The sequence below is a fragment of the Aethalodelphis obliquidens genome, unplaced genomic scaffold, assembly GCF_003676395.1.
Source record: "Aethalodelphis obliquidens isolate GAN/ISIS:26980383/991018 unplaced genomic scaffold, ASM367639v1 scaffold2, whole genome shotgun sequence".
Taxonomy (NCBI): domain Eukaryota; kingdom Metazoa; phylum Chordata; class Mammalia; order Artiodactyla; family Delphinidae; genus Aethalodelphis; species Aethalodelphis obliquidens.
Genome location: NW_020837946.1, coordinates 50,664,423 through 50,680,097, shown reverse-complemented (window position 1 = coordinate 50,680,097; position 15,675 = coordinate 50,664,423). Strand labels below are relative to the sequence as shown.

General features: G+C 34.3%; 1 protein-coding gene across 1 annotated transcript in view; it reads right to left on the bottom strand.

Annotated features, from left to right (window-relative positions):
• The window catches only part of PDE1A (phosphodiesterase 1A), a 265,239-nt gene that overhangs the window by 113,098 nt on the left and 136,466 nt on the right, over positions 1 to 15,675 (bottom strand). Inside the window, exon 2 of the mRNA XM_027126564.1 lies at positions 3,048 to 3,161. Within this exon, the coding sequence (XP_026982365.1) occupies positions 3,048 to 3,161 (114 nt within the window). The remainder of the gene's footprint in view (positions 1 to 3,047; positions 3,162 to 15,675) is intronic.

Genomic DNA, 15,675 nt, shown 5'->3' with positions numbered 1-15,675 from the left:
GGTTCTCAAGAACCTAGGGGCAGGACAGGAATAAAGATGCAGACGTAGAGAATGGACTTGAGGACACAGGGAGGGGGAAGGGTAAGCTGGGACGAAGTGAGAGAGTGGCATGGACTTATATATATACTACCAAACGTAAAATAGATAGCTAGTGGGAAGGAGCCGCATAGCACAGGGAGATCAGCTCAGTGCTTTGTGACCACCTAGAGGGGTGGGGTAGGGAGGGTGGGAGGGAGACACAAGAGGGAGGGGATATGGGGATATATGTATATGTATAGTTGATTCGCTTTGTTATACAGCGGAAACTAACACACCATTGTAAAGCAATTATACTCCAATAAAGATGTTAAAAAGAAAAAACTTCATACCTTAGTTACTAGTCGCAGTTTTGCCAAAGTCTAGGTTTGTGACCTTTGCCAAACCAGTTTACTTCAAGAGCTTTGGCTCTCTCATTAGTAAAATATGGAAAGTAATGACCACCCTGCCAACTGCACAGGATTGTGGTGAGATTAATATGAGATAATGAAGCCAAGAGCTCTTGGAAGATGGTACAAATGTGGGGTATTATCATTGATCCAATTTAAAATTCATAATGCCATGGAGGCATTAAAATAAAAGAGTGAAAAATTTTGTGCCATTTGAGTAAAAGTTGGGAATGATGTGTTGTTAACAGCTGGGATACTTTGCTGTAAAGAGGAAAAAAACCCACATTGTATCATGAAGCAGTTAAGCATTTTTTTCTTCCCACAAAAGAGCAAGTTTCAAAAGAAAAGGAACTATACTTTGAAATGTAACATATGTTTAAGTGAATAAGGGATCTTGGGGAACTAAGTTAAAAAATATCTATGAAATCATAATTTTCTGGAAAAGGAAATACAACAGAGAAATTAATAGATAAAGCATATAATAGTCTATCAAATGAAAGATGAGACACTTAGGCAAAATGGATAGTTGCATTATGTCATTACAAGATGTATAGTGTAAATCTCCAAATAATTATTAAAGGTAAAAGTTCTTCAGTTTTATAAATAAGTATAAAAAATGAAATGTCCAGGACAGATTGAAGAAATCTTAAATACATTAAGTTCAGTCAACTTGTGAACAAGAAACAGCACACACAAAAATGAAGGCAAGGAAATTATAGGAAAAATACCTGATTTTAAAAAAATTTACACTTTGAATCTCTGTTCACATAGAAGAATCATATACATTTATATATATTCAGTGAAAGTTAACCAAAAAATCATTCTAAAATATACCTATGATTTTTTTTCTTAAGTTATGACTTCACACTGTGCTTTAACAGAGTTCTGTTCTGGGGACAAAGAATCACCTGTGCAGCATGGTCCTCACCACGCACTTTTCTATCAGTTGCCAGTAAAAATTCTTATTGTCTAAAATTTAAATGTCAGTTCATGATATAGGAAGATCAAGTTTCCTTTCTGAGGGGAAAAAAATCAGAATGAAAGTTATGAATAGTATGTTACCTTCTATGAAAGGCAGAGGGAAAATATGAAATAAAAATTTATAATAAATCACTGAAAATATACATAAGAAATTTATGACTTGGGGAACTTAAGTAGACTGGGAAACAGGTGGAGACAAGACTTTCATAACATACCTTTTCACATTGTTTTGATTTTTGAGTTGTGAATTTTTTACCTATTAAATAAATTGTTGTATGTGTGTGTGTCTCTAAGTCCAGTACACATTGATATAAAAAAACCTGTCTCACATCTGACTTAACGTCTCTCACCTGCCCATGCTCAGGCCTGACACAGGCAGGGACACCTGTGGAAGAGAAGGGGCATGATGAATGTCTTCACTCTCCATGCCCCGTCCCCTGTCCCACCCACTTTGCTGCTTCTCCTTGCTCAGCAATCTGGAGAGGAGGCAGGGGTCAAAGGGTCTTACAAGACTGGTGTGTTTGTTGTCATCTGTGTGACAAATACCCAAATGTTGGTTATTTTTTTCTCCTGGGGAGCTTTTGTGCGTCCCTCAGAGACAGCTTACTACACCAAGAGGGTACTTTGTTCTCTGATATTTGGGCTGAATTTTTACAATTCCTACCCTGGCTTCTATATCAAAAATCACCCCATGAAGGCTGTTTTCCACCCTCTGAAGTCGGTATCCTTTGGTCAATACCTTTAAAAGACATCTCTACTCCACCTGCCTCATGACTTTGAAAAAACTCAGTACCTTTTCTGTGCTAAAGTCTGGAAGTGCATGTCTTTGCCTCCACAGGGTCCCTCTTTACAGTCCTCCCTTTAGGCCAAGTTTTCTTAACCTCCATGCTATTGACATTTGGGGCTAGACAATTCTTTGTTGTGGGGGATTTTCGTGTGCATTTTAGGATGTTTAGTGGTATCCTTGGCCTCTACCCGTTATGTAACAGTAGCACGCCCCCATCAACAAAACAAGAATGTCTCCAGAAACTGCCCAATGACCCCTGGAAGGCAAATGGCCTGGTTGAGAGCCACAGCACTAGCCTAACAACACTCTTCAAATGAATTGCCATTTCCTAATCTCCTTACCATGCTGCTAATTATCAGGCTGGGTGATGGGGTTTAGGTGATAATCAAATACACATTGGAGACTGCCCCTTAGCAAGCCCTGCACAGAGGGTCTGATAGATAAATATCATGAGAATATGTGGGCACGTGACACCCATTTTTTCAGAAGGAACTCCGCAATCTTGAGATAATAGGAAAATTCTTACATCAGTGAAAATCAGTATAAGCCTACACTGTCTCTGACATTTAAAAATCTGGGCCTAAGGACAGTGAGAGTAGGGGTAAAGGAGACTTTAATTTGTTTATTTTTTGACTTTATTATTGACTATTTTTTATTATTCAAGCATTTGGATTAAAATTTGTATTTTTTAAAGAAAGAATCATAATTCTTCCATAGCTACATGAAGAAGAACATTTTAAGTTTTAATAAGATTTTGATTTTGGTTTCATGGTTAAGATATGAAAGGAGGGTCAAGAAAAAGGGAAAAAAAGAGAGAGGCAAAAAGTTAAAAGTGAGAAGAGGTTAAAACTTACCTTGTTTCATCGATATAAACTGCTTCCAGCACAGATGCTGCATATTCAATATTCTTCTTTAAGTCTACGATGTTAACATCACCTTTTTCCAGCTGCTTCACTAAGCATCTTAGTCTATTTCCAAAAGTTGGCCAAAAAGAAAGAAAAATAAAAAGAGATTTATCATAACTGTATGGAAAATAGTCCAATATTAAATATACAAATTGGGTTAAACTTTCAGTATATCTTTCCAGGTCATTAAATAGAAATATTTTTAGGTATATTTGGGGTATAATTAAGATCAGTCTTTATCACTTAAATGACTCAGAAATTATATTCACCTCTCAATAATATTAGGGCTATAGGTTGTTAGTTTAGGTACCATATTTCAAACATAGTTTTTCTGAAAATTCAAAACAATATAGGTATTTTCATAAAAGTATTTCTAACAGTAGAATTTATTTTATGGCTGTTTTGCTCCTTCAGAGTTGGCACTAAGAGAATATTTAAAGTCTACTCTTTTGACTACCATTGTAGCAATTATTCACTGTATATAGCAGTAAAAACAAAAATAAAAGGCAAAAGATTCAAGAAAATATAATTAAGCTGAGAAAAAAATATATGTATGCATGCTTAGTATTTTTACTGCAATGGTTTTTCACTTGAAGGAAAACTATAAAATATTTTCTCTTGGTTTTGCCCATGGGATGATGTATCCCAATTGTCTGAGAAATTTTAGAACATGCCTGGACTTCTGACTCACAGAAACTGTGATGTAATTAATACTACTGTTTTAAGTCACTAAATTTTGGGATAATTTTTTATGCAGCAATAGATATCTCATGGAGTGAGATAATACAAATTACCTCAATAAGTTTCTAACACTTTAAAAAACTTTTATGCATTAATTATAAATCCAGTGTTTCTGAAGATACTGCCCTTTACTAGGCAGAAAAATAAAACATATTCTTTAGTCAGTACACACTATAAATAAACATTGTAAAGACAATTTACCCATTTTCCTAAATCAGCAGACAGAATTTAATTCCATTCCTAAGAAAATGTATTTCAGAGAGAATGGAGTGTATCTACTTTTAGGCACTGTCTTAAAGATAGTGTAACAGATTTTCTTTAAATTTACTTTGGGTGATTTCCAATATCAAGGTTTAGGGTATAAAGGCAAGTTAAGAATTTCAGCAAGGGTATTTGACATTTCTCCATCCATAAGAAATACTTTATTTCTCCATGGAAAAAAACCACACCTAGATTAAAACTTCTTATTCAGGAAGCTACAAAGAATTACTTTTTGTACCATATACTTTTGTGTGATAAAATATTAGCAGACAACAACATTGCCAAATAAATTCCATGTATCAATAAACAAGTCTTATTTGTACAGAGTCAGCAAAGTAAAACAAAACAAAAATAATAACTAAAACAGGTTACTTAGAAAGAAAAAATTAAGCCTGGCTTTGAGGCTTGTGTAAAACACCGAATGTGATGACAAAGGAACAACACATAGAATTTTGAGGGATTTTTGTAATGCTTATGACCCAAGCACATTATACTTAGTGGAATTATGTTTTATGTGGGCAGCAAAAGAAAAAGTGTGATACTTTGCAATGGCTTAAAAATATTCCAGTCATGTAGCCTTCTTGTGAAAAGTGTTGGTAGAGCTTGGTTGTACGGCTTTGCTGTATTTGGTTGTATGATGTGGTCTTAAAAACCATGTGAACTTCAGATGGTTACCTTCCATTCTTTCTGAATAACTGAACTCTTATATTATTTAAGTTAGCAATTTTCACTACTAAAAAACTACATTTTCCAGGTTGTCTCCAAGCTACATATGGTCAAATGACTGCATGCTGGTTAAGGAGAATAAGAAGGTCATTGAGTAAGACTTTCAGAACAATCATTTTGAAGAAGGCTAACTCAGCTAGAAGGGATTCTCTTTTACCCTTGCCTGTTCCTTATTGCCTGGAATGCAGTGGAACTGTCTGAAGGTCCAGGAGCTATATAGGATCATAAAGTGATCTGACTAAAGGAAGCTACCCACTAAGAATGGCAGAGAAGGAAGAGGGAATTGGTCTGGTTTCCATGCTGTGAATCCACCTGAATGAAATCACCTACATCTGGACTTACTTCATAAGATAACAAAAAATAAAATGTTGTGTTCAAGCCACTATTATTTTGAGATTTCTTATTTCTTATTAAATTTTGAATTTTATTTTATTTATTTTTTTATACAGCAGGTTCTTATTAGTCATCAATTTTATACACATCAGTGTATACATGTCAATCCCAACCTCCCAATTCATCACACCACCACATCCACGCCCCCCCCCGCTTTCCCCCCTTAGTGCCCATATGTTTGTTCTCTACATCTGTGTCTCAACTTCTGCCCTGCAAACTGGTTCATCTGTACCATTTTTCTAGGTTCTACATACATACATTAATATATGATATTTGTTTTTCTCTTTCTGACTTCCTTCCTTCCTCTGCAAGTTTTTGGAAGAGTTTGAGAAGGATGGGTGTTAGCACTTCTCTAAATGTGTGGTAGAATTCGCCTGTGAAGCCATCTGGTCCTGGACTTTTGTTTGTTGGAAGATTTTTAATCACAGTTTCAATTTCATTACTTGTGATTGGTCTGTTCATATTTTCTATTTCTTCCTGGTTCAGTCTTGGAAGGTTATACCTTTCTAAGAATTTGTCCATTTCTTCCAGGTTGTCCATTTTACTGGCATAGAGTTGCTCATAGTAGTCTCTTAGGATGCGTTGCATTTCTGCAGTGTCTGTTGTAATTTCTTTTTCATTTCTAATTTTATTGATTTGAGTCCTCTCCCCCTTTTTCTTGATAAGTCTGGCTAATGGTTTTATCAATTTTGTTTATCTTCTCAAAGAACCAGCTTTTAGTTTTATTGATCTTTGCTATTGTTTTCTTTGTTTCTATTTCATTTATTTCTTATTTTTAAATTTTTATTTATTTATTTATTTATATTTGGCTGTGTTCCGTCTTCGTTTCTGTGCCAGGGCTTTCTCTAGTTGCGGCGAGCGGGGGCCACTATTCATTGCGGTGCATGGGCCTCTCACTGTCGCAGCTTCTCTTGTTGCGGAGCACAGACTCCAGACCCGCAGGCTCAGTAGTTGTGGCTCACGGGCCTAGTTGCTTCACGGCATGTGGGATCTTACCAGACCAGGGCCCGAACCTGTGTACCCTGCATTGGCAGGCAGATTCTCAACCACTGTGCCATCAGGGAAGCCCTATTTCATTTATTTCTGCTCTGATCTTTATGATTTCTTTCCTTCTGCTAACTTTGGGTTTTGTTTGTTCTTCTTTCTCTAGTTCCTTTAGGTGTCAGGTTAGATTGTTTATTTGAGATTTTTCTTGCTTCTTGAGGTAGGCTTGTATAGCTATAAACCTCCCTCTTAGAACTGCTTTTGCTGCATCCCATAGGTTTTGGATCATTGTATTTTCATTATCATTTGTCTCTAGGTATTTTTTGATTTCCTCTTTGATTTCTTCAGTGATCTCTTGGTTATTCAGTAACATATTGTTTAGCCTCCATGTGTTTGTGTTTTTTATGTTTTTTTTCCCCTGTAATTCATTTCTAATCTCATAATGTTGTGGTCAGAAAAGATGCTTGATATGATTTCAATTTTCTTAAATTTACTGAGGTTTGATTTGTGACCCAAGATGTTGTCTATCCTGGAGAATATTCCGTGCGCACTTGAGAAGAAAGTGTAATCTGCTGTTTTTGGATGGAATGTCCTATAATAATCAATTAAATCTATCTGGTCTATTGTGTCATTTAAAGCTTCTGTTTCCTTATTAATTTTCTGTCTGGATGATCTGTCCATTGGTGTAAGTGAGGTGTTAAAGTCCCCCACTATTATTGTGTTACTGTCGATTTTCTCTTTTATAGCTGTTAGCAGTTGCCTTATGTATTGAGGTGCTCCTATGTTGGGTGCATATATATGTATAATTGTTACATCATCTTCTTGTGTTGATCCCTTGATCATTATGTAGTGCCCTTCCTTGTCTCTTGTAACATTCTTTATTTTAAAGTCTATTTTATCTGATATGAGTATTGCTACTCCAGCTTTCTTTTGATTTCCATTTGCATGGAATATCTTTTTCCATCCCATCACTATCAGTCTGTATGTGTCCCTAGGTCTGAAGTGGGTCTCTTGTAGACAGCATATAGATGGGTCTTGTTTTTGTATCCATTCAGCAAGCCTGTGTCTTGTGGTTGGAGCATCTAATCCATTCATTTTTAAGGTAATTATTGATATATATGTTCCTATGACCATTTTCTTAATTGTTTTCGGTTTGGTTTTGTAGGTCCTTTTCTTCTCTTGTGTTTCCCACTTAGAAAAGTTCCTTTAGCATTTGCTGTAGAGCTGGTTTGGTGGTGCTGAATTCTCTTTTGCTTGTCTGTAAAGCTTTTGATTTCTCCATCGAATCTGAATGAGATCCTTGCAGGGTAGAGTAATCTTGGTTGTAGGGTCTTCACTTTCATCACGTTAAGTATATCATGCCATTCCCTTCTGGCTTGTAGAGTTTCTGCTGAGAAATCAGCTGTTAACCTTATGGGAGTTCACTTATTTGTCGTTTTTTCCCTTGCTACTTTCAGTAATTTTTCTTTGTCTTTAAGTTTTGCCAATTTGATTACTATGTTTCTCGGTATGTTTCTCCTTGGGTTTATCCTGTATGGGACTCTCTGTGCTTCCTGGACTTGGGTGGCTATTTCCTTTCCCACGTTAGGGAAGTTTTCGACTATAATCTCTTCAAATTTTTTCTCGGGTCCTTTCTCTCTCTCTTCTCCTTCTGGGACCCCTATAATTCGAATGTTGTTGCGTTTAATGTTTTCCCAGAGGTCTCTTAGGCTGTCTTCATTTCTTTTCATTCTTTTTTCTTTATTCTGTTCCACAGCAGTGAATTCCACCATTCTGTCTTCCATGTCATTTATCCATTCTTCTGCCTCAGTTATTCTGCTATTGATTCCTTCTAGTGTAGTTTTCATTTCAGTATTGGATTGTTCATCTCTGTTTGTTTGTTCTTTAATTCTTCAGGTCTTTGTTAAACATTTCTTGCATCTTCTCCATCTTTGCCTCCATTCTTTTTCCGAGGTCCTGGATCACCTTCACTAGAATTATTCTGAATTCTTTTTCTGGAAGGTTGCCTATCTCCACTTCATTTAGTTGTTTTCCTGGGGTTTATTTTGTTCCTTCATCTGGTACATAGCCCTCTGCCTTTTCATCTTGTCTGTCTTTCTGTGAATGTGGTTTTTGTTCCACAGGCTGCAGGATTGTAGTTTTTCTTGCTTCTGCTGTCTGCCCTTTGGTGGATGAGGCTATCTAAGAGGCTTGTGCAAGTTTTCTGATGGGAGGGACTGGTCTTGAGATTGCTTTTAAATGCAGCTGAACGCAATCCTAACTGATAAATCAAATGAATAAGAAATGAATCAAATTATGGTCTTTTGGGGGTATATGCCTAGTAGTGGGATTGCTGGGTCATATGGTAGTTCTATTCTTAGTTTTTTAAGGAACCTCCATACTATTTTCCATAATACATGCACCCTAATGTTTCTAGCAGCACTATTTACAATAGCCAAAACAAGGAAGCAACTTAATGTCCATCGACAGAGAAATGGATAAAGAAGATGTGGCACATATATACAATGGAATATTACTCAGCCATAAAAAGGAATGAAATCAGGTCATTTGTAGAGATGTGGATGGACCTGGAGTCTATCATACAGAGTGAAGTAAATCAGAAAGAGAAAAACAAATATTGTATATTAACGCATATGTGTGGAACCTAGAAAAATGGTATAGATGGTCCTATTTGCAAAGCAGAAATAGAGACACAGACACAGAGAGCAAATGTATAGAAACCAAGGGGGAAACAGGGGTGGGTGGGAGGAATTAGGAGATTGGGATTGACACATATACACGATTAATACTATGTATAAAATAGATAACTAATGTGAACATACTCTGTAGCACAGGGAAGTCTACTTAATGCACTGTGGTGACCTGAATGGGAAGGGGGTCCAAAATGGAGGGGATATATGTATATGCATGTCTGATTCATTTTGCTGTACAGTAGAAACTAACACAACATTGTAAAGCAACTATACTCCAATAAAAATTAATTTTAAAAAATGAAACAAAATAAGGAACTCAAGAATAGAGAAATTATATGAAACAAGAGAGGACACTCCTGGTAAACTATACTCAGGTTCACTTCCTAACTCATGACAGCCTGCAGTTGTTCCCAGGGAGTCATCCATCAGCAGATCACACGTGATGAAACCTGGGACATCAAAAGGCTCTAATACTTACACAGTGAACATGCTTTTTCACAGAGATATCTTGATGTAGTTTAAAATCAACAAACATTATAAATTGTTATATGTTAATAGGGGTAATAACCTGTAATCTGACACAAGAAATAGCTTTGAAAAAAATACTCCAGAAAAGTTTTATCACCCAACTAGAAAAACTAATTAGATATGGTTATAACTCTGTAAAACCATAGCTACCTATACACAGACACACACAGACACACACGCAGACACACACACACTCTCATACACACACCTCTAAACTCACTATGTCAATACCAAAAAACCAGAAATATATTTTGGAGGGTTATTAGGACTTCCTTTATCTCCTTTGCCTGTATGCACAAAATTTCCTTTAGTGAGTACACATTTCTATTTACATAAAAAGAAAAAACCTTTGTATTGTAAAAAGATTATTTATAATTAGAACAGCATGTTAAGGAAACAATTTCTATATTTGTTATTTCAATGTGAATTTGCTTTTGTAATCAATTTATGCATACAGTAATCCCCAACGATCTTATTTAGGCTTTAGTTTCCCTTTGTAGATAATACAAGGCCAAACATTATCATGAATCATTTTCAAATGATCATACATTTTAAACTGGTGGGTTCTAAAGCATTAAGGCTTTACTGAATATATCTGTACAAATTTTTTATTTTTTTAAGAAGATATAGACTGTTTATCTAATTCCTAAACTATCCTATGAGCAAATTCTCAGAACTGAAGAAGAAATCACAAAGTCATATGATAAAATAAATAAGTTCCCTAAATTTAGTAAAAACTCTTTTAAATAATGATTTGGTTTCTTTCATCAGAGTAAGCAAGCCGAGTGAAAAACAGTACAGTATTACCAGGACTAGGTATATTCTACTGGTTCCCAAAGCTTAAGATAAGTATATGTACTTTATGTTCTAACTTGAGCACTTTCTGGCCCAGCAATTCAGCAATCTGTGGATAGAGACTCCACTGGCTTCCCTGCACGGTAGCAAACAAGAGCTGTTCTATCAAACAGCAAAGACCTGCTGTTTGTAAGCAGATAATATTGCCAAGAAGGTATTAAAACCCAAGTCTGTTAAATAAATAATTATTTAGCATTTATTACTGCAACTGGGGCTGTGTAAGAAAAATTGTGTATATGAATACATATAAGAATGCATATATATGGATACACACACGTAATGCACCACAGTACCTGTCTTCAAGATATCTGCAATCTCTGGGAATGGCATGACTTATGCAAATAATGTTGTCAAATGTTGGAATGCATACATTTCCCATTACTTCTTTTCCCTAATTTCCAAGCAAACTGATTTAGTCACTGTGCCTCAAACACTCTCACATCATCCTAGATTCAAGTTCTTATTTCTTACTGAAATCCCTTTCTCCCGTATCCCATCTTTAACTGTCTGAATCATGTTTAATTACCAGGCATATCTGGGATGCTATCTATATCATAGGTACTTAGAAGATTTTTATCCACTGTGATCTCTCGACTTAGAAACTAAACCACACTTCATTTATCCGTCACTTATGAAATTGATATTTCTCTGGCTTTCACTATAATTTTAATATTTTGTGCATGATGTTTTCCCAACTGATTTTTCAACCAATAAAAAAATTGCAAGGCCTGCAAAGAAGGAACATTGATCCATAATAAGGATAAAAATCAGTCAGTCAAAATTGACCCCAAAACTACAAAGATGATAGAATAAGTAAGCAAGGATGTTAAAAGTTACAATTAAAACAATAACATACTACTCAATACTCTGTAATGGCCTGTATGGGAAAAGAACCTAGAAAAAGAGTATATATATATATATATAAAACTGATTCACTTTGTTGCACACCTGAAACTAACAAAACATTGTAAATCAAATATACTCCAATAAAAGTTAAAAAAAATAACATAAACAACATTATGCCAATAAATTCAACAACTCAGACAAAATAAACAATTTCCTTAAAAGATGCAAGCTACTAAATTTCAAAAAGAAATTAATAAACTGATTTTGTAGTTAAAAACTTTCACACAAAGAAAACTTCAGGCCCAAACGACTTCATTGGTGAATTCCTACGAACATTTAATGAAGTAATAATACCTATTCCCTACAAACTTTTCCAGAAAAAGAATCCCAACTCATTCTAGGAGTACAAAATTACCCGTATAACAAAACCAGATGAAAACATTAAAAGAAGAAAAAGAAGCAGCAGCAGTAACATATTAATGAATATGCCTCATGAACATAAATGTAAACATTTCTTAACATTTTAAGAAATCAAGTCCACCAGTACATAAAAGAATACTGCATCATAAAAGAGATTTATCCCAGGAATGGAAAGGTTGTTATAAAATTGAAAAATTAATCAATGTAATTCACTATATTAAGAGACTAAGAAAAGCCATATGATCATCTTAATAAATACTCAAACAGTATTAGACAAAATCCAACATCAATTGCTGATTGAAACTCTTAGCATTTTAGGAATAGAGGGGAGCCTACAAAAATCTACAGCTAATGTCATAAATAATGTTAAATGACTGAATGCTTTCCTTCAAACATCAGGAACAAGGCTCTAGTCTCACCACAGATATTCATAATTTCACCAGATCTTTCAGCCAAAGCTATAAGGCAAGAATAAAAGCTATCCAGACTGGAAAGAAAGAAATAAAACTGTCTTTGTTCACAGACAACATGGTTGTCTAAGTAGAAAATCTGATGAAATATAACAAAAAGTTACTAGAAGTAATAAAAAGTAATAAATGATTTTAACAAGTTTACAATATAAAAAAGATACAAAAATAATATCATTCTATATAATAATAATGAACAATCTGAAATTAAAATGAAAAGCAATACCATTTACAATAGTACTGAAATGTAAAATTCTTAAATATAAATCTGACAAACTATGTGCAGGCCCTATACACTGAAAACTATAGAACATTGCTGAATGGAATAAAGGTAGACCTAAATAAATGGAGAGATGCACCATGTTTATGGATTGGAAGACCCAATATTGTTAACATGTCATTTCTCCACAAATTTATCTATAGATTCAATACAACACCAGTAAATAGCCCAGCAGGATTTTTGTTTTTGTATATATTGACATGCTGATTCTGAAATTCACATAGAATCAAGGAGCTAAAATAGTCAAAACAAATTTTACAAAAACAACAAAGTTGGGGGATTTACACTACTTCAAGACTTATAAGACTTCAAGACATTTTAAAGCTACAGTAATCAGTACAGAATAAATGGCATAATATAGTACATTATTAGCAACAAGATAGTATAACAGATCAATGGAACAGAATATAAAGTCTAAAAATAGACCCCCAATATATAGTCAATTTATTTCAGAAAAAGATGCAATGATAATCTAGAGGAAAAAGGATAACCTTTACAACAAATTGTGCTGGATCATTAAAAATGTCCATGTGTAAAAGGAACTTTGATCCATACATGCATCACAAATTTAAATGTATATCTTAAAACTAGAAACCTAGAAGAAAACATAGGAGAAAATCTTTTTGACCTTGAGTTAGCCAAAGATGTCTTAGGTACAACACCTACGAAAAAAATAAGTTGAACTTCACCAATATTAAGAACTTCTGTTCTTCAAAAACATTGTTTCAAGAATTAAAAGACAAGCCACAGACTGGGAGAAAATATTTGCAAACCATATATCTGATAATGGATTTTCAGAAAACATATAAAGAACTTGCAAAACTCAATAATAACAAGATAAACAATCCAATACAAAATCTGCCAATGATTTTTTTCTATCACCAAAAAAGATATATTCATGGCAAACATGAAAAGATGCTCAGAATTACTGGTCACCAGAAAAAATTCAACCTAAAATAATAGTGAGATATAATCAAATACCTATTGGAATGACTAAAATTAAAATAACTGATCATACCAAATATTGGCAAAGATGTAAAGCAAGTTAAACTACATACACAGCTGTTGGGAATGTAAATAAGTAAAATCATTTTGGAAAACAGTTTCTCAAGAAGTTACACATGTATCTACCATGTGACTCAACCACTCTATTCTTTGATGGAGAGAAAAAGAAATATATGTCCTTACACATACTTGTACATGAGCATCATAAGCAGCTTTATTTGTAATAGCCCCAAACTGGAAACATCCCCAATGTTCATCCACAAGTAAATGGAAAAACAAATTGGGGCATATCCATCCAAAGAAGTTCTACTCATCAATAAAAGGAATGAACTATTGATACACATAATGACAGGAGTGAATTTCAAATAATTATGCTGAGTGAAATACGATAGACGCATATGTATGATTCGATTTATATAAAAATTTTAAAATGTAAGCTATTCTTACAGTGACAGGAAGCAGATCAGAGGTTGCCTGGGAGTGAGGAGATGAAGGAGGAAAGGAGGGGAAGGGTTACAAAGGAGCTGGAGGAAACTTTGAGGGTAATGGAAATGTTTGTTTTCTTCATTGTGGTGATGGTTTCATAGGTGTACACAGATGTTCATACTTGTCAAATTATAAATTACACAGTGAAATATGTAATTTGAGATAGAAAAAGCATATATGTTAAATAGATGCTTCTGTTACATATCTTTATTTTTCGTCAATTTTATTAAAATGCTTAAATTTTTAATATATACTATCATGAAAGGCATGATAAAAAATCGAAAGTAGCATTAAACTGTTAATGATCTTTCTCCAAGGAGAATGACACTAAGTTTGATAATTCATAAGACTTTTAAATCAGCCTGAATATTAGGTGCTGAACAGGCTTTGATGTTCGTAGCTTTTTGGTGGGACTTCCTTACCTTCTAACGATCAGAACATTTAAAAGAAGATAGAAATGAAAACAGAAACCATCTTTGAAAATAATTGATTGGATCTGTGATTCAATCAAGCAGTTGCAGAAGAAAAATAATTTCTACCATTGAACAGAGTACTGAGCTGTAGAAAATGATTATTTTTTTATTCAAATATAGACCCGACACTTTCTAAATGAAAAAATACTCAGTATAAAGGGATGTAGTTTTCAGAATCAAGCACTTCATATACTCTAAACTTACCTTCTGAGATTGCTACATGACCCTATCATGCAAAAGGACCACCTACATGACTAAGAATATTATACTGAAAAATCCCGTGTGTCTATGCATGTCTTCATTAATTCTAGGATAAAAATGTCCAGGATATCCCTAATGCTATAAAGCATGAATGATATATACATTAATAATTTAAGAGAGAATTGATACTCATCATATTTCTGTCAATGTCCCCATTTTTGACCTAACTGAACAAAAGTGAGAAGGATATGGTTGTAAGAATGTCATCTTAAGAAGCAGAAGAGGTAAAGCTAAAAGAATATCTATAGTGATATTAACATTAACTTTAAAATATGGCCATACGCAGGAGTGCACAAAAACACAAATAGGTACTGCCAGAACTAGAAGCTTCTATGTCATTTTCTAAGTCCTGCATGCCTCTAATCTTAACATGATAAAAAATTATGATAAGAAGCCATTAAATAATGAAATTGTGTTGTCTACTCTGTAGGACAATGCTTAGGAAATTAAATTCTAATCTTAGTCTAAACAGCAAGGCTTATAGATTTAAAGTCTTTTTAAGATACTTTTTTTTCCCACAGAGGTCAAGGTTATAATTGTAAAGCTCCTTGATACCTTTATTTTATAGAATAAATCATTCCCCCCAAAATTGGTATCATTGAAAAAAATGGGAACAATTGTATGGCAGACACTATTGCTCTTTAAAATATATTTACATTCTACATTTAAAAGAGCAAAATAACTCCGCTGGAGAATATATAATGGAAAAGTATTTTTTTTTAACATCTTTATTGGAGTATAGTTGCTTTACAATGTAAACAATGTTTACCTCACTACAAATAACTCAATTTCATTTCTTTTTATGGCTGAGTAATATTCCATTGCATATATGTGCCACATCTTCTTTAACCATTCATCTGTCGACGGACACTTAGGTTGCCTCTATGTCTTGGATATTGTAAATAGAGCTGCAGTGAACATTGTGGTACACGACCCTTTCTGAATTATGGTTTTCTCAGGGTATATGCCCAGTAGTGGGATTGCTGGGTCATATGGTAGTTCTATTTGTAGTTTTTTAGGAACTTCCATACTGTTCTACATAGGGGCTGTATCAATTTACATTCCCACCAACAGTGCAAGAGGGTTCCCTTTTCTCCACACCCTCTCCAGCATTTATTGTTTCTAGATTTTTTTTGATGATGGCCGTTCTGACCAGTG